General features: G+C 40.8%; 1 protein-coding gene across 2 annotated transcripts in view; it reads left to right on the forward strand.

The window, feature by feature from the left end:
• The window catches only part of il17rd (interleukin 17 receptor D), a 34,476-nt gene extending 16,749 nt beyond the window's left edge, over positions 1-17,727 (forward strand). The window contains exons 3-16 of one of the 2 annotated variants that reach the window (XM_067586373.1): positions 3,541-3,663; positions 7,082-7,200; positions 8,425-8,545; positions 9,381-9,425; positions 10,141-10,292; positions 10,715-10,780; positions 11,059-11,113; positions 11,735-11,845; positions 12,390-12,574; positions 12,678-12,793; positions 13,674-13,937; positions 14,313-14,846; positions 14,960-15,246; positions 15,446-17,727. In XM_067586373.1, the coding sequence (XP_067442474.1) occupies positions 3,541-3,663; positions 7,082-7,200; positions 8,425-8,545; positions 9,381-9,425; positions 10,141-10,292; positions 10,715-10,780; positions 11,059-11,113; positions 11,735-11,845; positions 12,390-12,574; positions 12,678-12,793; positions 13,674-13,937; positions 14,313-14,846; positions 14,960-15,246; positions 15,446-15,567 (2,300 nt within the window). In that variant the 3' untranslated portion in view covers positions 15,568-17,727. Of the gene's footprint in view, positions 1-3,540; positions 3,664-7,081; positions 7,201-8,424; positions 8,546-9,380; positions 9,426-10,140; positions 10,293-10,714; positions 10,781-11,058; positions 11,114-11,734; positions 11,846-12,389; positions 12,575-12,677; positions 12,794-13,673; positions 13,938-14,312; positions 14,847-14,959; positions 15,247-15,445 lie in introns of those variants that run through there. The other variant, XM_067586375.1, reaches the window with a different exon arrangement.
• The last annotated feature ends 53 nt before the right edge of the window (positions 17,728-17,780 follow it).

Consider the following 17,780-nt stretch of genomic DNA (forward strand, 5'->3'; position numbering starts at 1 on the left):
TTTGAAGGATGAAGTGAAGGGAGGATGGAGGAGAGTCAGATTCTTCTTCTTCTCTCACTGTGTTTGCAGTGATGTCATGGGGAATATAGAGCAGGGTGACCTTTGACCTTGAAGGATAAGTCTGTTGATGTTCTATATTTTTCTTATCGTCAACAAGACAAGTATCCAAAGCCTGATATATATTTTTCCTCTGTGCTGTAGAGCTCTTTTATTGTGAAAAACTATTAAAAACACATCATTGAACGTACACATACACACAACAAATGCACAGTTTCCTCCTGTTTGAGTAACGTTTGATAAAAACTATAACATCCAGCTTTTTTCTTTCTGAAAAATGAAGCATGTTCCTGGAGTTTATTTATATTCTCAGACCGCTCGGCTCCACTACAGCAGCTGCTATCAGAAATTTAAACCTTTATTAATTTAAGACAGTTAAACATCATTTTCCTTGTGTGCTCAGAACAAAATCTACAGCTCCCATTAAACTTCAAACGTAACTTGGTTTAGTTTGGTTTTTGTCCATATCTATAAAACACTTTCTTCTGAAGTCACTGTTGTTGTTTCTGGTTGTAATTTCTGCCGTATATAGACTTGTACAGCGTTCGCTCCTCTCTGTCCTGCTGTTATTACAGACGTGTCTGAACTGTCCACGACGCCTCCATGTTCATGGACTCATGTTCTCTGTTGAGCTGTGACGTTTAGCTACAGGACTTCCTGGAAACGATGTTTGTTAGAGGCTGCTAAACTCATATATACTGAATAAACAACAATATTAGAGCTTTTTTTTTTGTTCTGAAAACTCCCGTCATTATCTAAACATATGAATCGAGCCACACAAGGACATACTGTTGAGAAAGGATTATCAGTTATTAGCATAGTTACAAATGTCAGTGGGGTTTTTAACGAGGTTTTCTGACTTCTGAAGTTGAATCCAAAACTTCTGGTTTGACTTCGGTTTTCTATGGGTTTGCGGCTGCGTGCCACAGACTGGGTAGAGAAATCGGAAAATGTTGAGACTATTGGACACTTGTTGGACTTCTGGTTTTGGTCTTTTCATGATATTTGCTGACAGTAAGAAAAATGTAGAAAAGTTCTGAAATAACCCAAATTCAGTCGTGTGCTCCACTAACAAAGCCAAAAACCACATTTTATAGAAAACATTCAGCAGTTTAAATCGCTTCACTTTCTGAGCCGGGGTAGTTTTGGATGAATTTGGTAACCGTGGTGACGTGTTTTGCTCCATCCTCCGTACAAAACCGTCAGAGAAAACATGATTACTCAGAAACAATAAAGTTGAAATAATTAAAACTGATGGTCATAACATAAACCTACAGTATCTTTAGTTAGTAGAGGAGGAGGAGGAGGAAGAGGAGGAGGAGGAGGAGCTCTTCCTTTAAAAGCAGTTTTATTATGAGGAAGAAGAACAAGCTGCTGTCTCCTTCATCCTCTTCTTGAGAGCTTTGAAGAAGAGCAGAAGAGAAGAGGAGGAAGAGTGTATGAGAGCTACAACCTCCATCTCCTCATCTTTGCTTCTTGAATTGGAAGGAGAACAGGAGGAAGAGGAGGAGGAAGGTGAGAACTTAAGATGAAGGTTCTCCTCCTCCTCCTCCTCCAGTCATGAACTTCCTCTTTGGCCCTCTTTCATCCTCCTCTTTCTCCTTTCCTTTGTCTTAAAAAGAAGACAAAGAGGAGGAAGAGGAGTAACAATCTACAGCCTTCCCCTCCTCCTCCTCCTCCTCCTCCTCCTCACATCCTCCGAAGAAGCTTTGTGCTGGAGGAAGAGGAGGTGAAGAAGAGGAAGATGAGCGACCAGCCGTGACCTTTTCCTTTAGCCCTGAACATGACCCCGTCTTTGGGGAGGATGAGGAGGATGAGGATGTAGGTTGGAAGAGGATCAGTGACTCGTGTCATATCCCGTGCTCTCCTAACCTCCTCTCAGTCATCCTCCATCTCCTCTCCTCTGTCCCATCTTCCTCCTCCTCTTCCTCACCTCAATCCTCTTCGTCAATAGGTGGCTTGCAGGAGGAAAGAGGAGCAGTCAGTCGTGTCTGAGCTCACGCCCCCTTTCCTTTCTACATCCTAAGTCCATCTTTTCTCCTCCGTTCCTTCTCGGTTCATGGCTGGCTGCTCCTCCTCCTCCTCCTCCTCCTCCTCCTCCTCCTCCTCCTCCTCCTCCTCCTCCTCCTCCTCTGCCTCTGCTGCCCTTCCATCTTCGTCTTTCATGAGATAAAACAAAAGAAATGTTGGGAAAAAATCCTCACCAGGAGAAGTCAGGGTAACACATACATGGTGGTTGAATGATTGAAGGTGTGATTGATCGACAGAAAATGAATCAGCAACTATTTCAATAATCAACTGATCGTTTTAGTCGTCAAATATTTGCAGCTTTTCAAATTTGAAGGTTTGAAGCTTCTCTATGAGTATAAACTCATTTCTGGCTGTCGATCAGACAAAACAGGACATTTGAATACGTTACGATGGGTTCTAAGAAATTATAACCACTAGTTTCATCATTTTCTGACATTTTATGGACAAAACGATTAATCGATATTGAAAATAATCGTTACTTGCAGCCCTACTGCTAACAAAACGTTTCCTATTTTCAATCAGACTGTTCATGTTAGCTGAGCTGTCTGTATGTAAAAAATTGTTGTCAGTCAGAAAAATAGAGTAATGGAAGCCTTATCCTTTATGTTTTTATGTCCTCATTCTTCTACCTTTTGACCTTTTGACTGAAAGACATTCACAAGACTCTTACATGAACCTGGACGTGAAAAACTCTTCAGCTCACTGCTCTGCTCAAAACGCTTTGTTGCTGCATTCAGGAACAAATCACTGCACTGCTGTGACTGAAATTAACCAAAAAAATTTAATCCAATTCAACATAAATGTATTCATCCATGTAAGGGCAATTGCAACAGTTCACTCAAATCAACAGATACACACAGTAGATGGAAAAGAAAGAAAAATACTGTTTACAAAGCTAAAACATTCAAAGGACATAAGCTTAAAAACTATATATGGAATTGGTAATACAGTAAATCTTGTAAAAGATACACATAGTAATGAGGCCATACAAATCTAAAAGCATAAAAAAAACAACCTTATGAGGAATTGAGAAGGTGGAAAGAGAGGATCAATGACATATAATCTAATACTAGCTCAGGTAGGATCAATATGCTCATTGATTTCTTCAGGATTTAGAGCTTCGGCTTCTTTTTCAATGAAACTCAACTTTTACTGCTCAGTGTCTCGTTGTCTGTGCTGATGATTCAACCAGCGTGTTTCATGTCCGTCACAGACTGACGCTGTCTGATGTAGCTGCTCTGTAGGCGTAGTTGATGAGGTCATCAGCTGCACCACGGGGTTGTTGGTAGAACCGGTTTTAAGTTTAATGTAGATATGAGTTAAAATACGGTATGTAATCGCTGTTTAAAGCAGATCAAGTGTGGTTGAATGTGCCGTTGTTTGAATCTATCTCTCTCTCTCTCTCTCTCTCTCTGTCTCTCCCTGTCTCTGTCCATGTCTCTCGCCCCGCAGATTGTTCATTAAACTACCCTTTGGGGAAACATGTGATCCATGAAGTGACCAACATCTCCTTCAGCCATCTGGCCTGTGAGGACCAGGCCGGCGTGGTCGTCCACTGGTCTGCCAGTCCACTGGGTACCTGTCTGTCTGTTTACCTGTCTGTCTGTTTACCTGTCTGTCTGTTTACCTGTCAGTCTGTTTACCTGTCTGTTATTTACAAGATTCTTCAGAGACAGATTTAGAGAGAGAGAGAGAGAGAGAGAGAGAGAAGGGAAAATGAAGGAGGAGGAACAGGAAAGTAAAAGCTTCAAAGTCCTCAAATCTGTAAGATTACCCAGCTCTGTGTGTGTGTGTGTGTGTGTGTGTCCCTTTGATCAGGCCCAGAGAGAGAGAGAGAGAGAGAGAGAGAGAGAGGATCACATCTCACACAACAATACCACGATTTGACCGTGAAGGAATGTGTGTGTGTGTGTGTGTGTGTGTGTGTGTGTGTGCGCTCAGTGTAAGGTGAACCTCTCGCTCTCTCTCTCGCTGTGACAATACGGCCTGTTGTTTTCTCACAGAAAGACAGAAATCTTCCAGAAATGTTCCATGTCACAGCCGCACATGAACAGCAGCCAGAATTAATCATCTGAAATAGAGCTGCAGTAGTCGATTAATCGATTAGTCATCTGACAGAAAAATAATCCTCAACTATTTTGATAATCGATGAATCATTTTGAGTCATTTTTTTTAAGAAAAAGTGCAAAAATTCTCTGGTTCCAGCTTCTTAAATGTTAATATTTTCTGGTTTCTTTAGTTCTCTGTGATAGTAAACTGATAACTGATAACAAATGAAAGATTGATTGATCGAGACAATTAGCGACAGATTAATCGATACTTTTATAATCGTTAGTTCCAGCCCTAGTTTGAAAAAACTCCACCAATCTGTCAAACTTCCTCCTAAAGATCTGCTCATCGTCTTCCTGCTGAGAACGTCACAGCTGAAAGTTTTAGAACAAAAGCAGCTGGAAAAGTTTGTCTTTTTCAAAGAAGTTTATTTAGCTTCCTGAAATGTTTCCGATGCTCAGCGGACTTACAGAAGATCAAGATGAATCTGTAGATTATCAAAAGGTATCGATCGTCCAACAGATATAGATACCAAATCTGTCAAAATAGAAAATGTGAATCAAATGTAGATTTTTTCCATTTTGATTGAATGTTCTTAGGTTTGAATATTTCACTGAGTGGAAACATCATAGAGCTTTAATGTGTGATGTGAAGTCCAGTGTGATTGTAGTTTGTGTTCATCTCATCTCAGGCTTTTCTTATTTTAAGAGATATTTTCAGTTTTTCCTATGAAAATATTCTTTTCTATGTTTTGAAACACTGAATAATTATGTCACATGATGAGACGTTTCTGTCAGATAGTAAAAGCTGATTTGCTGATTTGATTTGACAGACTGTAGCAGGTGGACGAACCCTGCTTTGGTTTATTGAGAATTTAGGATATGATCATGTGACCGTCAAAAGTCACGTGATCCTCATCATACTACATAACCATTACATGCTGTTTTCAGTATTAATTAGTTATGAGTCGGGATTAGAAATTCATTGCAGACCTCTAAACATGCATCTGAAAGAAGGAGAGACAGATATGTTGCGCTCTTGACTTCAGTTTGTCGTGCTGATGTGGAGCACAGCAGCACCTGATGTTGGTAATTATGGAGTCACATGACGTGTCACACGTGTTTTACACTATAGCCATAAAACTATACAGACGTGAACTTGCGCTAAGTGGACGAAAGCTAAATGTGTCGTGCAACTCCCTCAGGAAAGAATAACATGGTGTAGAGTTGGATGCATTGTTTCCAGTCGTGTGTGCAGGATTGAACTGGTTTAAAAAATACCTTTAATTTGAAACATGTAGATACTAGAAATGATACTGAGGTGAAAGGGGGAAAAAAAAACAACAACAAACCAGCAGTCACACTGCAGCTGTCGTTAAAATGCAAAAACATCCTCGTCTTTCCTCGACTCTGCAGGAGAGAGAGAGAGAGAGAGAGAGAGAGAGAGAGAGAGAGAGAGAGAAGAGAGAGAGAGAGAGAGAGAGAGAGAGAGAGAGAGAGAGAGAGAGAGAGAGAGAGAGAGAGAGAGAGAGAGAGAGAGAGAGAGAGAGAGAGAGAGAGAGAGAGAGAGAGAGAGAGAGAGAGAGAGAGAGAGAGAGAGAGAGAGAGAGAGAGAGAGAGAGAGAGAGAGGTGTTCAGGAATCTGCCTCAAGACAGAAAAACCTGTTCTACTGCAGCTCTCTGTCTCTCTCCCTCTCTCTCTCTCTCCACTCCCCACAGAGCTAATAAGAAAAACATGTCCTGTGGATGTAAAGGTCTAATTACAAGACAGACGTGTTTTCAAAGAGCAGAGAGGAGGAGGAGGAGGAGGAGGAGGAGGAGGAGGAGGAGGAGGAGGGGAAGAAACAAGGAGGGGGCAGGTAGAGAAAAGAGGGAACGAGGAGGAGAGGAGGTGTGAAAAGGAAATGAGGGGAGGGAAAGAACAAAAGGAAAGTAGAGGAGGACACGGTAAGACAAAAGGGAGGGAAGGAAGGAATCAAGTAGAGAGGAAGAGATGGGGAAGGGAAAACAATGAAGGAGAAATAAAACAAGGAGAGGAAAGGAGGAGAGGGACTTTGTTGGGGAGAGGAGGGAAGAAAGGAGGAAAAAAGGATGCTAGGATGTGAGGAAAGAAAGAGAGGACAGGTGAAGATGTGAGGAAATGAGGGGAGCAGAACAGAAAGAGGAAAAGAAGAGGAGGAAACAATGATAAGGAAGAGCGGGAAGAAGAGAGGAAGAAAGAAAACAATGAAATGAAGAGAGGAAAGTGAACAAGGAGAAGAGGAAAAAGAAAATAAAGAGAGCAGATGAGAGGAACAGAGGGGGAAAAACAAGAGAGTGGGGAAAGGAAACAAGGACAGGAGAGGAGGAAAAGAAACTAGAAGAAGAGAGGAAGGGAGGATGGAGAAGAAATGAGGACAGGATGAAAGGGAAGGAAACAAGGATGGGAGAATGAGGAAGGAAACTAAGAGAAGAAGGGGAGGAAAGGGAACAAAGAGGGGACAGATGAGGAAACGAGAAGAAGTGAAAGGAAATGAAGGGAGGTAAAGAACAAGAAGAAAGGAGGAAACAATAAGACAAGAGGAAGGAAGGGAAGGAATCAGGTAGAGAAGAAAGAAGGAAAGAGGAATAAAACGAGAGGAGAGTAAACAATGTGGACAGGAGGAGAGTAGAAGAGGGGGCGAAAGGAAAAAAGGAAAGTGAGGAGATGAGAGGAGTAGAAGGAAAAAACAAGAAGAGAGTAGGAAAGGAAACAAGGACAGGAGGGGAGGAAAAGAAACTAGAAGAAAAGAGGAAGGGAGGACAAGAAAAACAAAGAGAAGAACAGAGGAGGAAAAGTGACAAAGATAGGAGAAGGAATGGAACAACAATGATGAGAGAGGAGGAGGAGGAGGAGAAAAGGAAAGGAAGGTGAGAAGAAGAGAGGGATGGAAGTGGAAGCTGAACTTCCTGTCGTGTCTCCGCAGGGATCGAACACATTAAAGGCTTCAGAGTTTATCTGGAAGACAAGAATCCAGAAGGAAAACAATGTCAACATCTGATCCTCAAAGACCCGCGACAGCTCAACTTCTCCTACAGGAACACGGTACGACCAAAAACAACGACAGAAACCTCACAACTTTACTATTTTAAATATCTTTAAATATCTGTGTCAACATGCAGTTTGTATAGATTTTTTTTAGTGTTAGCTCTTTGCCTTTTGTTATCTTATCGTTTGTTTGTGCTAAGTGCTAATTATTATTATATTATAGAGTCTTAAGCCCCATTTGGACAGGATTTATTTCTCTAGGGGAGGTGCGGTGATATTAAAATTACCTGCTCTGTAATTTTTATCCAGTCTAGAGTGTGTATGTATGAGTTATTTTCACCCCCATCCTCGTATAATAATTACAGCTGAAATGACCTACTGTTTTTTGGCGAACTCAATGGTCCTCCTGTAATTTAAATCCCGTCTAAAGCAACATCCTTGTACTTTAAAGTGGAGTTTTTCCTGCGGGAGGAGCTGCTTGTCTTTCTACTACAGAATTTTTTATTTGCTAATTTTATAGATGGAAACATACTAAAACCAGCAAGAGAAGAGCATAAAAGCTCATCACATGGTCTGTTGTAATGTCAGCTACTGGTATTGTTACTGATATTAGCCCAACCTATATTTGTTTACATTTTGGCATCATTTAAGTATGCTAATTAGCTATTATCAGTTCCTGTTTGCAATGAACCCATAGATGTACAGACAACTATCACTAGATTACTTTGATACTGAAGAAAACTTATATTTCTCAGGTTCTTAAGCGTCTTTTTTTCTCTGATTTCTAAGCTGATTCATTGATGTTTAATTACAGTGGACATCAAGGATAATAATGTTCTCGGGGAGTGTAGGTCGAACTGAATGATATCAATATGTGTCATGTCAGTGTGTTAAGATTTGAATGAGTTATGACTTCGAGAAGGAGTACGATGTTTGACTCAATGATTCACTTCATGCAGCATCTCTGGAGAAGCTTTTGGCTCCCTGTCTTTTACAGACCATGTCCTGTCATTTCCTGATGGTTAAAATACGAGATGAGAGAGTTAAATTTCAGAGGAAGCAATATTTCATTCTCCACCTCCTCCTCCTGTAATGTTAATCACATGTGAATGGAGCTTAAAACAGTTTTTTCTTAATTTCCTCTGAATAGTAAACAGACTGTCACTCATTATTTCCTTCCCTGAACTTTAAGTCTGGAGAAGATTTATTAAATCTGTTCACATCTTTTATTTTACTGCTGTCATCTGACTCTTTGTGTTATTTATCACTTTCCTCACACAGAAGCTGAGCAGTCAGCCGTTCAGCGGTTTGACCTTTGACACGGACTACATGGTTCGTGTTGTTCCTTTCCCGACTCTGATGAACGAGAGCTTCTTCACTCCATCCTTCCTCAGGACCAACTGTGAGTCCAGTATTCACCGCATCCAAACAGGGTCATTTAGTTAATTGATTAAACTGATTTATTTAGCAATTAATAGCCTTTTTAAATGTCTCTAACAGACTCCTTCCCGCTCATGTGGCTCGAATGACAGAAGTCGAGGAAAAAAACTGTCAGAGTTTGAAACAAAACTCTTACTCAGACCCAGAACATTTCTGCTACATTATTTTTCCACCCACATGGAACAAACTTCCATCATTTTATGTATTGTATTCTGCTGAGTAAATGAATAAATGAATGCCGAGAGTTGACAGGAAACTTTAAAGAAACACAGTGAAGATGGAATCTGATATTTTGGGTTGCAAAGATGTATTTTCACATTATAAATTATAAAAACTGGTAAAACTGGCACCCTTCATCATCCACAGTGGCTCCTAAAGTGTGGATCAGGACCAGAACAAGGTGTCAGAAGAAGAATCTTATCTTCATCAAATAATTCAGCTCCACAATATTATTAGACTTTTATTTAATCTTTGTTTTACCTCTTCAGGCATTGTATTCAAATGAGACAGACATATGACTGTTTTGTATCACAGTGGCCACAAGCTAACAAGGTTGGGAAACACTGGCTCAAAGAAACTCTTTATGTCTTCTAACAAATCCAGAAGACGATGTGGTTTAACAAAGTTTACTTAACTACAAACACATCCCACACCTGTCTCTGTACTCCACACACAGATGATATCCATGTGGGGAAGATGGAAAAGAAGTATGTCCCTTAAAATGTATCAAGGCACTGAACTGATGATGAAAACAAACCGTTTAACCATTTCTGTCTTTGTGTGCGTTCATCTTCCAGCCTGTGAAGTCCTCCTGGGTTCAGACAACCTGGTCTGCAAACCATGTAAGTTCCTCACTGTCGTCGTCATAATCAGATCCACATGTAGACGCAGTTACTCCCAGCGGTTTGTTGTCTTTTTCTTAGAGTTGTAAACTATAAACCACAAACTAATTTAAGCCTAAATGAGTGGATGCAGTTTCTCTCTGTGGATGGAGCGATTACATCCTGGACAGATCAAATCCAATCAGCACCATGAAGAAGCTTGTTGGTATTCGAGTCATAAAGATGGATATTCTATGTTTCCACATTCACCAGAACAAAAAGGCCTGGTGCAGATGTTTCACATTGAAAGCCTACCAGGGAAAGGGAGGAATGATGTTTGACATCTTTGTTACATCTGTGAAGGATGTGTTGAGTTTGACAGTAGCTAAACACAGATCAAAAACACGGAAAATTAGAAGCGATTTGAAATAGTTACTGAAAACATTTGTGTTGAAAGAGCAGCAGCGTGGTGAGTATGACACGATGGGAGTAGGGCTGTGGAAATGTACATTATACTGAATTTATCAAGAACACAGATTAACATAGAGGAAGTGTTGAGTTTGAAATAAAGACCTTCTCTCTGCTGTTGAGGTAAAGTTAATAAGAGAACTGAGAATTTATGGTAATTGGCACATTTGTCATCATTTTTATACTACTAATTGTCCAATGGCATCATTAAAGTACAATCGGAAATGCCCCTTTGACTGGAAGTTAAGTTTTCTGTCCATCTTTGTAGTCTGGAAACCGAAGACCCTGAACGTGTCTCAGCTGGGGTCGAACCTCCACGTGGCGTTCGACCAGGCGCCGCCCTCCTTCGGCTTCCACCTGTACTACCTGTACTACAAACTGCGGCAGGAAGGACCGTTCAAACTGCAGCGCTGCAAACCAGTAAGACCATAAATCAGGATTGAGCAACATGTCTAATTACTGTTGCCTTCAGCTCTTCAGTTTTCCGTTGACAGAGGTTTTCATTTTCTGCGGACCGAGTCTTTCAGATCCCAAGACGTCGGCAGAAAGTGTTTCCAAAACGTCTGGCATGCTCAGCTGGTTTTAGCTTGTCCACTAACAGCTTTTTATGATGCTGCATTCAGTGTCTGAAAGTTCTGGTGAACTACTATCAGCTGCTTCATAGTCAAAGCTTTGCAGTGCTCTCCTCAGGATTGTGACTGTCAGCTGTTCTGATATTGCTGCTATTTTCTATAGATTTCTTTATTGAGGAAACTTATTTATTACTACTAATAAAAAAATGATATGTCCTGCAGCCCTGGTTGAGTTTTATGTTGATTGTTTGTATGTTTCACTGTGTGCAGGACGCGAACCAGCTCAGAACTACATGCATCCTCCAGGATGTCACTCCAGGGACCTACACTATAGAGGTACATGAACGCAACACAGGACTGAGCTTCATATACACAGTTTAATCACCAGACTGAGGATCACAGCACTGGCCAGCTCTCAGCTCTGAACTGGTTAAACTGGATGTTATTGTTTACCTAATAAATGGATTAAAATGGAAAACATTTGAAAGACTTTTAAAGACAAACTTTTTCCAAGTTCAGAATTTATATCTAACTTCTCAGTCAATTAAATTAATATTTTTTCTCTCTTCTGTTCCCTCCCTTTCTTTCATTACTTTTCTTGTTTTCTGTATCAGTTGAGAGACGACAGCAACACTTCCAGAAGGCAGACTCAGTACCACGTCAGCCAGGGTGAGACACTCGTACACACACACACTCTATAGGAACAGCACAGTAATCTGTATAACTATCGATCTTGTAAACTTCAGCTTCAATTATAAATTTTCCCTGAAAATTTGGTAATTTTTCTTTCAACAAGGTAAAACATAGAACATTTAGAGACTAAGGTACATAAAACCTTAAAAACAGCATACAGGTAAATCCTAAAAGGTAAAAACCACATTTATTACAGTTAGAGGTGGTTATTTTGTCAGCAGAGCTAGAAAAACATGATAAAGAAAGAATCTTTTGAGAGATTTTTTCCACAAAGGTTTTCATTTTCTCATATTTTTCATTAAAATACTTTAGAATTTCACTCATTAGGTTAAAATGCTGTTTGAAAATTGTAATCTAGATACTTTTGAAGTTGCCATTTCATGCTGGTCAAGTGGTTTACACTCAAGTTTATATGGTATTATACTGGGAGATTAGTAATTTTAAACTGGGGTGTCAGGTTCATCTGTTGGTCTTCTCAGTACTAGCTGCCACTTCACATTACAGGAAGTTATTTGATTTAATGTTCATATAACTATAATTCTTTTAATTGTTTTAGTTTTGTTGTCTCATGATGGGTTTGTCTGTTTCGTCTGCCAGTCCACTCCCCCTGGGCGGGGCCTATCCGTGCCATGGCCATCACAGTGCCTCTGGTCGTCATGTCTGCCTTCGCCACTCTCTTCACTGTCATGTGTCGCAAGAAACAGCAAGGTGAGAAGAAACGTGATTTAAAATTCAAAGGTGCTCCGTGTTTGTCTCTTAAGGAAAAAGGATCACTGGTGGTTTTGCATGTATTAAGTTTTAGTTCTCTATATATAAATCATCTGCTGTATAGTAAACATCACATCACTGACAACCAATTGTTCAAATCAAATAATTAGTATTTTGATTAATGTCATTCTCTCCAGGCAGCCATTGGTTTCAGGTTTCAGTTCACAATGCAGAGACTTGATGCTACCTTGAATGAGGTCATCATGGTGATCAATTAGTAGCCTTTATTTGTTTGTGCAGTTGCTCACAGACACTTTTTTAGCAAGAGACTTTCAAGTATCTCAACAACTTTTGGATGGAATGCTATGAGGTTTCATACAGACATTCAAAGGTTACCAGAGGATGAATCTTAAAGACTAAAATTTAAACTTTTGCACCAATTGATTTCATGACATGTTAGATCTTAATGTAAAGGCCTAATTTCTGTCAGGCCTAAATTCGGTTTATGGCTAAGATTCTGAACATTCATCTCCTCTCCTGTTAGAAAACATCTACAGCCAGTTGGACGAAGAGAGCAGCGAGTCATCCAATCACAGTGCAGCGTTGAACACGGAGCGGCCGTGGCCCCGCCCCAAAGTCTTCATCTGTTACTCCAACAGAGACTGTCCCAAACACACCAGTGTCATCCAGAGCTTCGCCTACTTCCTGCAGGACTTCTGCAGCTGTGAGGTGAGAGAGAGTGATAGATTTTAAAAATAGACCATAAGAATGAATCATTTAAGCTTTGAAGGTTCGAGTTTGGTTGTCAAACTTCTGTTCACTCCTGTTCCAGGTTGTGTTGGACCTGTGGGAACATTTGGAGATGTGCAAAGAGGGTCAGATGTCGTGGCTCAGCAGACAGCTGGACGAAGCCAACTTCATCATCACCGTCTGTTCCAAGGGCCTACGGTACTCCTCTACTGTCTTCTACTCCGTCTCTGATGTCATCTACTCAAAGCTACTGTTCAGACCAAACACAGCTGTAGATTAAAACAGTGCAAGGGGCTGCATGTGCGGGCATGTTGTTTCAGGTACCAGTGAGAAGATGAAATATGATTCAAGTCCAGTTTGACTAACAGATCCGTGAGTTTGAAGGTTCATCAGATACCAAAACACTGCACAGCGGTTATCACAGTTATCACAGCTGCAATAATTTTATCTTTCATTGCAACAATCACGACGCAAACAGAAATACAGTCTTCCCAGCACAAAGTAACCTACTAGGACTGTTTTAGTTTGGGACGTTGCAGTAAAAGTTGAGCCAGGTTCAACTTTTTTGCAGGACAGTCCAGTATTTTTTAAGGAACCTCTGCATTAACACCAAATGAATGTGAGTGCTGCATTTTTTCACACGACTAAAGTCTGTCTGAGCACAGAAGTCAGTTATGTGTCTTCAGCTGCAGTTCCTCCAGTCGCCACTAGATGCTGCAAAAACACTGATTGTACTGTAGTGAAAATCCTCTAAAGGAAAAAAAGCTTTTTTTTCCATAGTGAGGAACTCTATTGTGTGATAGAACTTATAATAAAATATTGAAGCTGCCTCTGCTCCTCTATTGTTCTTTATTCTGTCCTTCAGTATTCCCTATTTTTTTAATTTTCCTTCTTTTCCATTCATTATTTCCTTTTTTCCTTATTTCTCTCTTTCTTCTCCCATCTCTCCATCCTTTCTTCATTTTTTCTGTACACATTTCTTTCCTACCTTTCTTCCTTCCTTCCTGCTGTCCCTCCCATCTGTCCTTCATTATTATTATTTTATTCTATTCTAACCAGCTCAGTTCTCTTCTTGCAGCTACTTTGTGGAAAAGAAGAGCCGCCGCGGGAAGACACCAGTCAGTCGCCGCGGTACCAACAGCAACAACAGCAGCAGCAGCTCTCCGACTGGTGGATCGGGCAGTGACCTGTTCATTGTGACCGTGGCCATGATCGCCGAGAAGCTGCGGATGGCGAAGCAGAGCGAGGGGGGCGGGGCTCAGGAGCTGAACCGCTTCATGACGGTTTACTTCGACTATTCAACAGAGAGCGACATCCCCACCATGCTGAGTCTGGCTCCCAGGTAAACAACAACAGCCTGGACAAAATAACTGAAACACCTAAAATAAAAAAAACAGCCCTGAGTGACTATTTGTTTTTATTTAATTATTTATTAGATTTAAGTTTTTCAGTATTATTTGTATTTCATGTTTTTGGAGGAGTTTGTAGTTTGCATATGAACTCAAACTCAAAGTAATTTCTTACCATTTGCAATGCAATGCAATGGCCAGAAAGTGTGAAAAAGTATTTTGATGATCAGAATAATAATTTTATAATTATTATAAAATGTATTAATTTATTTAATATAATTTATGTTATATAATTTAACTGAAATATATTTAAAGCAGCCCTTAGTTACTGCCTGCTGTCTGATCAATCATTTTTTTCTTGTGTTTAGATTCAAGCTGATGGACCAGCTGCCTCAGCTCTTCAGTCGGCTGCACTCCAGTCAGTCCAGTCTGGTCGACCGCGAGTCGCAGCCTCTCAACGTCTCCCGGAGGAACTACTTCAGGAGTAAGTCTGGACGCTCGCTCTACGTTTCCATCTGCAACATGCACCAGCACATCAGCCAGAACCCCGACTGGTTCGAGAAGCCGCTGGCTCCTGCTCCTGCAGGCGCTTCCTCAGCCTCCTCCTCGTCACCTTCTCCTCCTCTCCCCGCCGTCCTGGCTCAAAACTCACCTTCAAAGGCCCCCTGTTCCTCCACCTCATCTCAACCCGAGGAGAAGTTTGACTCTGGCTTGGTGCTGAATGAGGTGGTGGTGAAGACGCCGTCGCTGGAGAGTGGGGAGGGAGTGTCGAGGAGGAATGTGCTTCTGCTTGCCCCTGGCTCCAGTCCAAGTCCCAGTCCCAGTCCTGGTCCCAGTCCAGGTCTCTGTCCCAGTCCAGGCCTGCCACACTGCTCTCTGTCCATGTTGGGACACACTTCAAGGTAAAGCAAGTTGTAATACCGCTGCAGTGTCTTTATATTGTGTTGCGAGCATTAAAGCAAAATTTCAGTTTTCGTACTTCCTTAGTCAAATGTTTGCTTTTCTGCTCCCTCAGGTCCACTTCTGGAATATCAGGACTGTTACCTGGAGAATCTTCCTCCTCCTCTTCCTCTTCCTCCTCCTCTGCTCCCTCCATCCTCCAGGACGAGGTGTGCTCCCTACCTGTCCAGACAGAAGAAGGCCGTCCTTCCCCTCCAGAGGTCCCGCCTCCTCGTGATTCGGGCATCTATGATTCGTCTGTCCCCTCCTCAGAGCTTTCCATTCCCCTAATGGAGGGACTGTCACATGACCAGGCTGACTCCTCCTCCTTGGCCGACAGCGAATCATCTTCTTCCGGCCTGGGTAAGACCGGCTGTACATCAACAAATGTTTTATTACTAATATCATTCTATGCTATTATTCCATGTTTTTATAATTTCATTTTAATTTGTTACATCACATTTCACTCCTCAAATTTCCTCATATTACTGTTGAACAACAGCAAAATAAAGGACTTCCTAAATGAAAATGGTTACCTCACACCTGGCTTTGTGTCTTTCAGGTGACGAGGAGCCCCCAGCGGTCGCGTTGCTCCGCTGCAGCGCTGCCACAGTTTGTAAAGCTGAGCTGCACCACCATCATCACCTGGAACACAGCGATGGACTTGAACCTGTAGTATCATAGTAGGGGACGCCTCCAGCCAATCAAAAGAGGACCAGCCCAGTGATGTCATTACAGGGCCAAAGATGTTTTGGTGTTGGACCTGAATCCTGTCTCAGAAGTGCTGTCATCCAATCGTCATGGACACTAAACTGGAATAATTAACAGGCATTGGAGTGGAGACACCTATGGAAATAACTGAGTTGTGAAACACCAGCCCCTGTAACTATGGTAACCACTGGGCTGTAGAACATTTGCCCCTGTGACTATGGTAACCACTGCATTCTAGAACATTGATAACTCTGATAACTACGGTAACCACTGGTTTCTACACTACACACTGGGAATTCTGGTAACCACTGTGTCATTAGTCCCTGGAAATATGGTAACCACTGCATCTAAACACTAATCCCTTGTAACTATGGTAACACTGAGTCATAGAACACTTCTAACTATGGTAACCACTGTGTTGTAGCACTCCATTCCCTGTTAACTATTGTAATCACTGTATTCTAGAACACTAGTTCAGGTAACTATGGTAACCACTGCGTTCTAGAACACTAGTTCAGGTTACTAGGTTAACCACTGTGTTCTAGAACACTAGTTCAGGTAACTATGGTAACCACTGCGTTCTAGAACAGTGACACTCTGGTCGCCCTGCCTGGAGGATTTTTGGAGGACTGGATCTCCAGATGCTGGCAGAGCGGATCAGTTCAAACCAAAGACTGCTTCAGCACTGCGTCCTGATTGGTTGGAGACCACTTTGCGAGTTGATGTTCGGAACCAAAATGTGATGCTGAAACAAACTCTTCGGGCACTTTTTGATGCAGAAACGCAGGAAGACACAATGCCATGAACATGTTCAGATGTTCCTTGGCACCAACATCCAATGGGATCAAAGCAGCTCCTGGGGTTCTGTTATCCACAAAGATTTTTACCAAAAGCTGCTGAATGTATCATCGCCTTATGGATGTTGACAATATGGCGTCTTTGTATTATTGTCAACATTTAGGACCAAGAGCAAGTAAACACTAAATAGGTAGTGAAAAACCACTTATTCATCAATGGATGCTTCCTTCTAAAGAGTGCCGTTAAAAACCATAATAGAACATTTATCAATATTCATTCATCTTTAATGAGCGCTATGTTTTTCATATCATATTTTTTAACAGCATTCCTTATTAAGTGTCTTCTAAATGTTTGTTGATGACGACTCATCGTTAAAGCAGCAAGTAACATGATGACCACTCACTAAATCAAAGAATTTTCTAAAACCTGCTAATGTGATATAATATGGTGGAAGAGTTTTGTCAGAATTCATTTGAATTATGTGTTGAATTCAAATTAAATTTTCTCTGCATTTTCATTCACAAAATTCAGAACACACAATTCAAATTAATTTGGCTGGTGGCTGCACTCGTACACCATAATATATTAAACACTGTGGTTACATTGTTAAGCTTGTGGTTATATATTTGTAAAGTACTGAATATTAATGTTACATTTATGGTTATATATTTCTTAATGGTTCGTAATGCTTTTCTAACATTGGTGCAGGAAGCAGTGATGATGAGGGCATTTTGAAAGCAGTTCGAAGACACCGCAGTGGAAGCCCGTTCCCGGCAGGACAAGAAACAAATAGAGGAATTGTCAAATATGTCAAATGATGAAATGATCGTATGGAATTGATTTGACTAAGAAATTATGACTCACTATAATTTTGACTGAAAAAGTAAAAAACATATTTATTATCTCATAATTGCAATTTTCATCTTTTTTGTTTTCTTCTTTTGGCGGAAATGGGCTTCCGTACACTTTTTAATTATTGATCCCAAGAACATATTTCATTATATCTGACACATGTAGAAGGACGCTATGGCTGGCAGTTATTGCTGCAGTCGTTTTGTTCTCTCTCTTCTGTGTTTTATCCTCTGACTCTGATATTCGAGCTGCTGCTGAAGGCAGAGCGACGACTTCTGGTTCATCTGCAGTTTAAGAGTTTGTTGGAAGAGAAGATTCAGCATTTCCTACTTGTGAATATTTTAATTTTTTTTTTCTGGAAATGTCTGTTTCAATTTTGTATAGTTAGACTGTTATTTTACTTTTTTTTCTACATCTTATAGAAATGTACTGTTTTATAGTACCTTAATGTAGGAATTAAATAAATCCATCTAATAAAACTTTCCTCTTCTCATCTTTTCATTTAATCTCTAAGAGTTTATGAACCAAATTACTAA

This window comes from Thunnus thynnus, chromosome 4 (genome assembly GCF_963924715.1).
Source record: "Thunnus thynnus chromosome 4, fThuThy2.1, whole genome shotgun sequence".
NCBI lineage: Eukaryota > Metazoa > Chordata > Actinopteri > Scombriformes > Scombridae > Thunnus > Thunnus thynnus.